The sequence below is a fragment of the Odocoileus virginianus genome, chromosome 24 (genome assembly GCF_023699985.2).
Source record: "Odocoileus virginianus isolate 20LAN1187 ecotype Illinois chromosome 24, Ovbor_1.2, whole genome shotgun sequence".
In the NCBI taxonomy this organism is placed as follows: Eukaryota; Metazoa; Chordata; class Mammalia; order Artiodactyla; family Cervidae; genus Odocoileus; species Odocoileus virginianus.
The window spans coordinates 5,505,055-5,515,504 of NC_069697.1; the positions used below are offsets into that span (position 1 = coordinate 5,505,055).

At 38.2% G+C, this 10,450-nt stretch overlaps 1 protein-coding gene across 2 annotated transcripts in view; it reads left to right on the forward strand.

Annotated features, from left to right (window-relative positions):
• The window catches only part of ZDHHC17 (zinc finger DHHC-type palmitoyltransferase 17), a 101,037-nt gene that overhangs the window by 83,787 nt on the left and 6,800 nt on the right, over positions 1-10,450 (forward strand). For both annotated transcript variants that reach the window (XM_070454234.1, XM_020886155.2), the window contains exons 11-16: positions 268-392; positions 2,766-2,828; positions 5,638-5,731; positions 6,985-7,068; positions 8,249-8,406; positions 9,371-9,465. In XM_070454234.1, the coding sequence (XP_070310335.1) occupies positions 268-392; positions 2,766-2,828; positions 5,638-5,731; positions 6,985-7,068; positions 8,249-8,406; positions 9,371-9,465 (619 nt within the window). The remainder of the gene's footprint in view (positions 1-267; positions 393-2,765; positions 2,829-5,637; positions 5,732-6,984; positions 7,069-8,248; positions 8,407-9,370; positions 9,466-10,450) is intronic.

Below are 10,450 nucleotides of genomic sequence, written 5' to 3' on the forward strand. Positions count from 1 at the left end.
TGTCAGATAAGCTTACCCTACATGGTTTAAAATTTGTAAACACTTGACATTTCTGTTTTTTACATTTACTTATGAGCACAATGGAAAATGTGTTTGTTGCGATGTAATAGACTAGCATGTATAGATGGAATTCATTTTGATGTAATAAACCATCTTGTACTTTTTTCTAGGTTTTTTTGTATGTGTGATAAAATCTTGCAGAGTATAAGTTTATCTATAGTAATAACTAGTCTTCATTGCTTCTTTAGATTCCTTAACTTTAGGCACATCTCAATTTTCTATTTATCCATCTTCCATTCCTTGCCAATAGTATTGCACTTTTCTACAATTTTGGAAAATCTTGGAAATCAGATCCAGGGATTATTAAAGCCACAGAAGAACAAAAGAAAAAGGTAGCAAGATGCAATCTAACTAGTTATATGTGTTTTATTGCCAGATTATCAGTATTTTTAGCAGATACGAGAATACAAAGAAACGGAATTTCAAACCAAACTGAGATTATGTATATAGTTGATGCTCTTGAGATGCCTGTCCTTATACTTCCTTGATATTTTAAAATGACATTTAAAATTTTCATGTTTCTCTCCTTTCTAAGGATTATGGTTGTTTTGAGGGACTAATAAAGTATTTTAAACATCTCTGTAAACCTTCAGCACAAAAATTTGCATCCATTAAATAAATGTTTGTTAAAAAACCATGTAAACTAGAAGGCCAGAAAACTGGTTGATAGTATAGATAAATTGTTCTAATAACAAACATATTTGTATATATGATCCAGGGCACCCCTCATCTATAGCCCAGTACTTAGGAAGCCGAATTTAAAATCCAAAGAGGTCATGTTAAGTAGAGAATTAGACCAGAGGCAGTTAAATTGTTTTAAGAGCTGTTTACCCAGTCCCTGAAAGCAGAGCAGACCCTGATGAGTGACTGCCCACAGTGAGTGAGGCACCAGCGGTCCCGTACAGTCTGCCCCTCTGTCTGCATCCAGAGCACGGAGCAGACCCTGATGTGACTCTGCCCACAGTGAGTGAGGCACCAGCGGTCCCTTACAGTCTGCCCCTCTGTCTGCATCCAGAGCGCAGAGCAGACCCTGATGAGTGACTGCCCACAGTGAGTGAGGCACCAGCGGTCCCGTACAGTCTGCCCCTCTGTCTGCATCCAGAGCGCGGAGCAGACCCTGATGTGACTCTGCCCACAGTGAGTGAGGCACCAGCGGTCCCGTATAGTCTGCCCCTCTCTGTCTGCATCCAGAGCGCGGAGCAGACCCTGATGTGACTCTGCCCACAGTGAGTGAGGCACCAGCGGTCCCGTATAGTCTGCCCCTCTCTGTCTGCATCCAGAGCACGGAGCAGACCCTGATGTGACTCTGCCCACAGTGAGTGAGGCACCAGCGGTCCCGTACAGTCTGCCCCTCTGTCTGCATCCAGAGCGCGGAGCAGACCCTGATGTGACTCTGCCCACAGTGAGTGAGGCACCAGCGGTCCCGTACAGTCTGCCCCTCTGTCTGCATCCAGAGCGCGGAGCAGACCCTGATGTGACTCTGCCCACAGTGAGTGAGGCACCAGCGGTCCCGTACAGTCTGCCCCTCTGTCTGCATCCAGAGCGCGGAGCAGACCCTGATGAGTGACTGCCCACAGTGAGTAAGGCACCAGCGGTCCCGTACAGTCTGCCCCTCTCTGTCTGCATCCAGAGCGCGGAGCAGACCCTGATGTGACTCTGCCCACAGTGAGTGAGGCACCAGCGGTCCCGTACAGTCTGCCCCTCTCTGTCTGCATCCAGAGCGCGGAGCAGACCCTGATGTGACTCTGCCCACAGTGAGTGAGGCACCAGCGGTCCCGTATAGTCTGCCCCTCTCTGTCTGCATCCAGAGCACGGAGCAGACCCTGATGTGACTCTGCCCACAGTGAGTGAGGCACCAGCGGTCCCGTACAGTCTGCCCCTCTGTCTGCATCCAGAGCGCGGAGCAGACCCTGATGTGACTCTGCCCACAGTGAGTGAGGCACCAGCGGTCCCGTACAGTCTGCCCCTCTGTCTGCATCCAGAGCGCGGAGCAGACCCTGATGTGACTCTGCCCACAGTGAGTGAGGCACCAGCGGTCCCGTACAGTCTGCCCCTCTCTGTCTGCATCCAGAGCGCTGCTCTGTGTCCCAGGTTGCCACAGGCTTCACTGCTAATTGATTTGCCAGGTTTCTTAAGTCATCATCTAGCTCCGAAGATTCAAGTCTTTTTGGATTCAGGTTTACATTTATCTCTTAATCATCAAAACCCATTCAGACTAGTTCTTAGGTAATTTAGTTTTATTCCCGTAACTTAGGATTAGGGTTGCTTTTTCATATATCCAAGAAATAAAATTTCTGTATTCAGATTATAGTAAAATAACAGAAGTAAGTGAAGAAATTTATAATTTTCAGCTGAAAATGTTGGTTAATTAAAGATAAATGTGTGTGTGTTGACACTTGTATAAATGCTCTTGCTGAGTGTAGCTCATTCTCAGTGTTGATGTTTCAGCTGCACAGCCCAGTGACTCAGCTGTGCTCACTGAGTCTCTGAGTTTTATATGTGTAATCTGAGGAGTAATAGATTCTCTCTCAGATTCTTTTCCCTTACAGTTTATCCCAAAATATTGAGTATAGTTCCCTGTGCTGTGCAGTAGGTCCTTGTTGGTTATCCATATTTAGTAGTGCCTATTGACACTCATATTGATGGAATAATAGCTGATGAATATCGTTCTGTTTTGAATGAAGTTTTTTTTTTTTAATTCACAGACAATAGTTGAACTTGCAGAGACAGGAAGTCTGGACCTCAGTATATTCTGCAGTACCTGTTTGGTAGTATTTTTTTCTTTATTCTTCCCTTTCTCCTTTTCCCTTAGCAGTGGCATAGCATAGAGAGTTGGGAAACCAACAGTGTCTTTCACTGGGCACATTCAGTGATCCCCCAGCCAGAAGGCTTTTGGATCATGGGACAGGAGGAAAGATGGTGAAAGGATATCTTCTTCCCAGTGTTCTCCTTCCCCCTGATGTTATACCTTAACTGCATTTCCGATTCAGTGTTGTCATTCATTTGTATTCATTCTTTTTTTTCTCAGAATGTAATTCAACACAAAGCTAACTAATAAAGTATTTAAAATCAAAATTTTACCATGATTCCCTAATATGCTGTTATCCTAATCACATTTTAAGAAAATTGTTTCTTATATTTAAAGGCCACGATGGGGAAATTAGGTAACCTTTAAGACAACATTAGAGTAGTTATCCATCTGTGTTAGAGTGTTTATGAATTAGAACACTCTTTTATCATTGACAGTAGAAGTTACCATATTCAGCCAGGTCATAGATAATAAAACAGTTTTGTGTTTTAGGGATTTTCTGCTTGGTTTTTGTAATGAGTTCTTGTGGGAAATGTATGGACTGCCACAGTCTTTCTGTGGCATATAGCATTCCTGTATAAACCATGTTTCTCTGTATGGAAATGGAAATATCCCCAAATCATGCTTGAAACTAAATCTTCTTTTATACGTTTAAGTTACACACTGCAACTGAACTAACATCCTAACAATAATAATGAATAATTGACTTAGTTGAGAATTCTGGAATGAGTTTTTGAAATTAAGCTCTAATTCTACAGATTCTTTTGTTTCACTTAACATTCTTCGACAGACAGTTATGATTTTGGATTTTCACTGTATATACTGCTTTATTTTTGTTAACAACTTTAGAGTACTGATTCTTTTGTATTTTAAAGAATGCTTTAAAAATATTTTTATTTCTGTGCTTTACAATGGGTAGTTTGCAGAATTGTATTCTTAACATTTAGAACATTTTTATATTCTACTATTTTATGAACATATTATCCTGTTCCACAAAGTCAAGTATACATTGCTGATGTTTTTGCCATAAGGCAAACAGATTCTTTTATATAGAGTTGCTCAATACAGTTTCGTTATTAAGTAAATATCTGATGGCAAGAACAAGACTACTTTTGTCATTATAGCATAAATGTTTTCATTATGTGTTATGTTACAGTAAGCTGTAGTTCTGGATAGATAATTTGCTATTGTAAAATCAAGAGCATGTCGTATTATAAAATGACTCGAACTGACAGAGGTATTTGTAATTATTTGGGTATTCTTCAGTTTGACAAATAGGTAAGAAGACATACACAAATCAGAATTTCCTGAAAATGAACTGCTCTGGAAGTGAACTAAGGCATCTGTTGTGTTCAGGAGCCTTGCGTCAGTTTTTGTACAGAATTCCTTCATAGCTGTTGCCCAAAGAGGAGACTTAGCTGAGAGTTGCAAGTTAGGGTAGAAGTTGTTTGGTATATCTTACTTCTTTCTGCTGATGGATTTAGTCTCATATCTGTGGTGAAGAATAACTTAGCTTTTTCTTGGGTCCACAGATAATTTTAGTACAGGTAAGAGCCACATAATGCACCTATGCCTTTTTCTTAGTACCCTCAGAATCATGCATGCTTATGTAAAGTGTTGGGGAAATGACAGTGCTTTTGTTGAACCACCAATGAAGGGCATTATAAAATTTGTTTCTAGCAAGTGTTAGAACTCTAGCTCTTGTCATGCATCCAGCATTGGGACTAACAGCTCTTTGAAGATCACTAAGAGTTCTTGTATTCACTTGACTGCTTTAGAGTCGTGGAGAGAAGGGCATTTCACAACATTTAAAACAGAAGGCATTATGAAAATTAACTCTTTATTGCCTGTCAAGAGCTGTATAATGTATTTTCTGTTTTTAGAACAAATAGGGACTGCCTAAACTTCACCAGCACGTTGTGTTTTCTTAGATAGTGGTCTTGCACTTCAGCAGGGTAAAGTGCTGTGCCTTAATGAGATCTGAGGAGGCTCTGAAAGACGCGTGCACTTCCTGGGGTTTTTTTTTGCTGTTGTTGCTAGATTTGTTAGCTCTGGGAAGACATTTTATTAATTATTTGAATTTTAAAATCTGCTTTTATTCACTTCTAACGACTTTTCCTATTGCTAAGGAACAGTTTCATTTTATTAAGCAGCAACCAGTATCATTCACTGTGATAGATTTTCATTAAGAAGCCGGAAGAGATATTTGAGGAATTTAAGGGTTATGAATTAAATATAGTACCATTCACTGCAATAGCAGATTGGTATTTGATTCTTATTTTTGTAAATTGATAGTTCTGCCCCACCTTGGGAGTTTTTATTTGTTTGTTTGTTTATTTGACTGTCCACACAGCAAGGAGTTTATATTTTAGTGTAGCCTTCTTTTTCATCTTTGTTGTTACGGTTGAAGTTTTATTAAACAAGAATGATTTTTGATTGGATCTATTCCTTTGGAAACCTTGGTGTAATCCTTTTCAAAAAACAGTTTTTCTCATAATTGTATTTTGAGAAAGGTTCAGCTTTTCTGTCTTAGGTACAGTGCCTTTTTCTCATAATTGTATTTTGAGAAAGGTTCAGCTTTTCTGTCTTAGGCCCAGTGCCTCTCTAACCTTTCCACGTGCCTGTTAACAGATTCGGATTTTGAGAAAGGTTCAGCTTTTCTGCCTTAGGTCCAGTGCTTTTTTCTCACAACTGTATTTTGAGGAAATGTCCAGCTTTTATGCCTTAGGTCCAGTGCCTCTGTAACCTTTCCACGTGCCTGTTGACAGATTCGGAAACCAGTGAGGTCCAAACACTGCGGTGTGTGCAACCGCTGCATAGCGAAGTTCGACCATCATTGCCCGTGGGTGGGCAACTGTGTGGGTGAGTTTCATTTCTAAAACATGTAAAAGTTTTAAACATTTAACACATCTGAAGGTTTTATTTCTAAAGTTTTTTTTCTAGGTAAGTAATTTCTAAATGTATTGTTCATTTATATTGCTTTAGGTAACTAATGAAGTACAATATTCAAGTAGACGCAGAAGCTTCGTTCTTACAACATGCAACACCCTTCGTTCCCCTAATTATTTTCTTGTTCACAGTACATCAGCTCAGTTGTGAGAGAGGGAAAAATTCATCATAAAATCAGTGTCTAGAGAGAAGGCGAAGGTGGGATGTTTCAAGAGAACAGCATCGAAACATGTATATTATCTAGGGTGAAACAGGTCACCAGCCCAGGTTAGATGCATGAGACAAGTGCTCGGGCCTGGTGCACTGGGAAGACCCAGAGGGATCGGGTGGAGAGGGAGGTGGGAGGGGGGAATGGGATAGAGAACACATGTAAATCCATGGCTGATTCAGGTCAATGTATGACAAAAACCACTACAATATTGTAAAGTAATTAGCCTCCAACTAATAAAAATAAATGGAAAAACAAAATCAGTGTCTAGGAAAGACTGATAAAATTTCTTTATCAGTTCTCTCCGGTACTTCCTCTTTCCTGTTTTCTCCATTGGACAGCAGTGAAATCAGTAAAGATGCAGGTTGTGTTGTCTTTTAGTTAAACTAGAGAAAGTAAGATGATTAAAATTTGCTGCAAGACTGTTATGTACAGAGGCAAAGAAGAATGACAGATAAGAACTCTACATACCTAAGTGTTCAGATGGTACAGTCTAAGGAAGTGGACTCAGTGGCCTGAGAGACGACCATGGAGATTTTATGAGGGGACAGCAGGGAAATGTTACAAAGATTGTATGACTCTTGGGGAGAAACCTTTAAAAAGTTGGATTATAAAGTTTATAAAAGTAAAGATAAAATAGGGTTGTTTAAACCTCAAAGCACACAGTGGAATTAAAGCTCAAAATTGTGATTTATTTGGTTCATTAAGACTTTTGACTTCAGAATGCATTTCATTTCAGTCACTATATCTTTGTGTGTAATTGTAAGCATTCTTTTATTTAGAGACTTTGATTAGAACAACTGTTTTCTTGACAATTATTTTATAAAATGAATAACATGTGATTATTGTCCAGTGTGTATCTCACTATTCATGGCATTTCCCCACCCCAGCATCATCTCTAGGTATGTGTCTGGTTTTTTCTTAGCTGGAAAAAAATTGCTTCTGTTTTGTATTTTAGGTGCAGGCAACCATAGATACTTTATGGGCTACCTGTTCTTCTTGCTTTTTATGATCTGCTGGATGATTTATGGTTGTATTTCTTGTGAGTACAGTTAGTAATTTTTATCTTCTTAAAGCAAATGTTTGCAACCTCATGCTTTACCATATTAACAAAAAACACTATAATGACAAATGTCTTTTAACTGAGGCACTTCACTACAATGAAAAAATAGATACAGAACTATCAAACATTCAGTAGAGCATAAGCAACAGAGTTATCAGTTAATTATCTTTTAATAGGCTTTGAAAAGCTGGGTAAAATACACCAACATTTTTCACGTTGCATGCTTGCTTTACTTTAGTAGTTTGTAAATTTTGGGATTATGCTATTTGCTCTTTCTTATAAAACAGCTGGGAAAATCCAGTTGAAGTTCAGTTTTCACAGAACTTGAAATATTTTGAAGAGTAAGGTATAATTACTGTCTACTGGGGAATATTTAAAAGGTTAAAAATAAGTTGTCATTCACTGATCATGTGGTTTAGTATTTTAGAAGAAATAATAGGCTTTTACTGCATTGAGAACATAATTTGGAAAGAATTTGAATGAAAATATTAGTTACTGTCCTTCAGGCCTTGTTGGTACTTAGCATGAAGATATATTAGATACTGACTTGAAAATAAGTCTTGGATGATTTCCTAGTCTTCCTACTCCCACAGATATTAAGAATAATCTCTATTATTATTAATACCGTAATGAAAAAGGAGGCTAGTTCCTCAAATAGAGATGAACAGAAAGTTTTGGCTAGAGATCTTTACCTAATTTCTGGCAGTCCAACACCCCTAAGAAAGAGCATAGTCCAGCAATAACATCAGTTCTTTATGGCAGCGGCTCTCTGAGTAAATTTTGTTTTGGAAAAAGCTCTCCTCCCCGAGGTGATCTTGTATTATGTGCCTTCCCTCCAAAGAAGTCTCAAATGTATATATCATCTTATCTTTGTATAAAGGAAATGTTTCTAAAGTATTCTATGTATGCAGTACCAATCAGATAAAAGCTGTTGTTACAGTACAGGTTTGTTTGTTTTTAAGATTGGCTGCTCCTTTCTGTTCTTTATGTTTTTTCACTAATGGATAAGGGGATTATTTATGAGTACAAAAATATTTGCATTGAAAGTCATCAGTTAAATTCTTAGGTCATGTTTTCTAAGTGGTACCTACCACAAAATCATCCACAAGGGGCCTGGATGATTATCGAGTAAATCTGAGTACGTCTGCTCTGATTTTAGACTGGGGACTCCACTGTGAGACCAGTTACACCAAGGATGGATTTTGGACGTATATTACTCAAATTGCCACCTGTTCACCTTGGATGTTTTGGATGTTTCTGAACAGTGTTTTTCACTTCATGTGGGTGGCTGTATTACTCATGTGTCAAATGTATCAGGTATGTGCAAATGCTTTGTTCTTTAGTGTGCCGAGAACTCTTAAAAATTCACTCCTTGTTTAAAAGATAATAGCGTATCCTCTTTATAACCACTCCTACTTTTCAATAATTAAAGTTTTTTCAAGAGTTAAAATTTTCAATTTGCTGTTCCTTTCTTCTTCCCTCTGTCTTTCCACCTCTCCTCCCTCTTCTCATATTAGGAACTTTTGACTTGCAATACTACTCTTGATGAAGCTTATTGTTTCTGTCTTTGCTGATTTACATACATCCAATTGGATATAACTGTGAGCTTAGATTGATGATGCCATTAATTTTGTATGTGTTTGAATAGTAATATTTTATTACCTGCAAATATCAGTATTTATTCAAGCGTTTTTTTTTAACTTAATTTTTTAAGTTAAGGATTTTTTCTTAATTAAGAAAACTGATACACGTGGAATTTCTCTGTGTGTGCTGTGTGTGCACAGTCATATCCGCCTCTTTGCAACCCATGGACTGTAGCCCACCAGGTTACTGTATCCATGGAATTTTTCAGGCAAGAATACTGGAATGGGTAGCCATTTCCTTCTTCAGGGGATCTTCCTGACCAGGGTTCGAACCTGCATCTCTTGTGTCCTGCCTTGGCAGGCGGATTCTTTACCACTGAGCCACCTGGGAAGCCCTTTCCTTTTAATTAGGGTTTTTTAAAAATCTCCTGCTTAAAGGGGCCGATGGAGTAGTAGTATGTACATAATATCTGTCTCTCCACATACACTGCCTGTTTAAAAATTATTTCCCTGTTTAGCTAGCTACTTTTCATAGAGACAGATGACTTCATGTATACCAGCTTGATGTCTCCTGATGGAAAAGCAAAGACAGACTTCATCATTGTTTTCTCCATCCTAATCCTCTTGAGAATTAATTTTAAATTTATTTTATATTAAATATTCAGAGATTTAATGGTTTGCTTTCTTTTGCCTCTTAGATATCATGTTTAGGTATTACTACAAATGAAAGAATGAATGCCAGGAGATACAAGCACTTTAAAGTCACAACAACATCTATTGAAAGTCCATTCAAGTACGTACATTTCTGTGGATTTAATATTTTCTCTTGAAGTTCCTTCACGAAGTTCCTTACTAACTACACTAAGCAATAGGTAATGAGTACCTCAGAGAGAAGCACTTTCTTTTAAAGTGGCGATAAGATATGAAATAGGGAATATTTCTTTTACTTAGCCATGTATAAAATAGCTTGTAAAACATAAATACCAAGATTTCACTTTTTCCTTTAATTATACAATTCAAACTTTATTGACCTACTAACGTTTAGTATTTGTTCTTTAACATTTCCATCGATTTATAAGTTTTCATTTAAAAATGAAAAGAAAATTGAAATGATATTTTTTAAAATGCAATTGCTTGAAATTCATTATTTAGGGAGATTTCTTAGATCCTTGGGCAGCTACTTTTTGCTTCTGATTACTTATTCTTATTTTAATATTTATTTGTTTGTTTGCCTGTACTGGATATTAGTCGCAGTACTCAGGGTCTTCAGTTGCACCGTGTAAACTCTTAGTTGCAGCGTGTGGGATCTAGTTCCCTGACCAGGGATCAAACCCAAGTCCCCTGCATTGAGAGTGTGTATTCTTAGCCACTGGACCACCAGGGAAGTCCCAGATTACTTACTTTATTTGCTGTTTGAATGACACAAAAATTTCCACACACCTAATTTTCTTCTTTCTTTTTAACTTTAAGTATAATTGACATACAACATCATATTAGTTTCAAATGTACAACATAATGGCTTGATGTTTGTATACATTGCAAGCTGATCACCATTAAAATCTGGTTAACATCTGTCACCGTAAACAGTTGGAAAAGTTTTTCTTGCCATGAGAATTTTAAGATCTGTTCTCTTAGCGGTTTTCAGATGTGCAGCGCGATATAACCTGTGGTCACTGTGCTGTACATTGCACTCCCAGGACTCACTTACTTTAGAACTGGAAGTTTATGTGTTTGAACCTCCTTCACCCATTTGCCTACCCCCACTCCCAGTCTCTGGC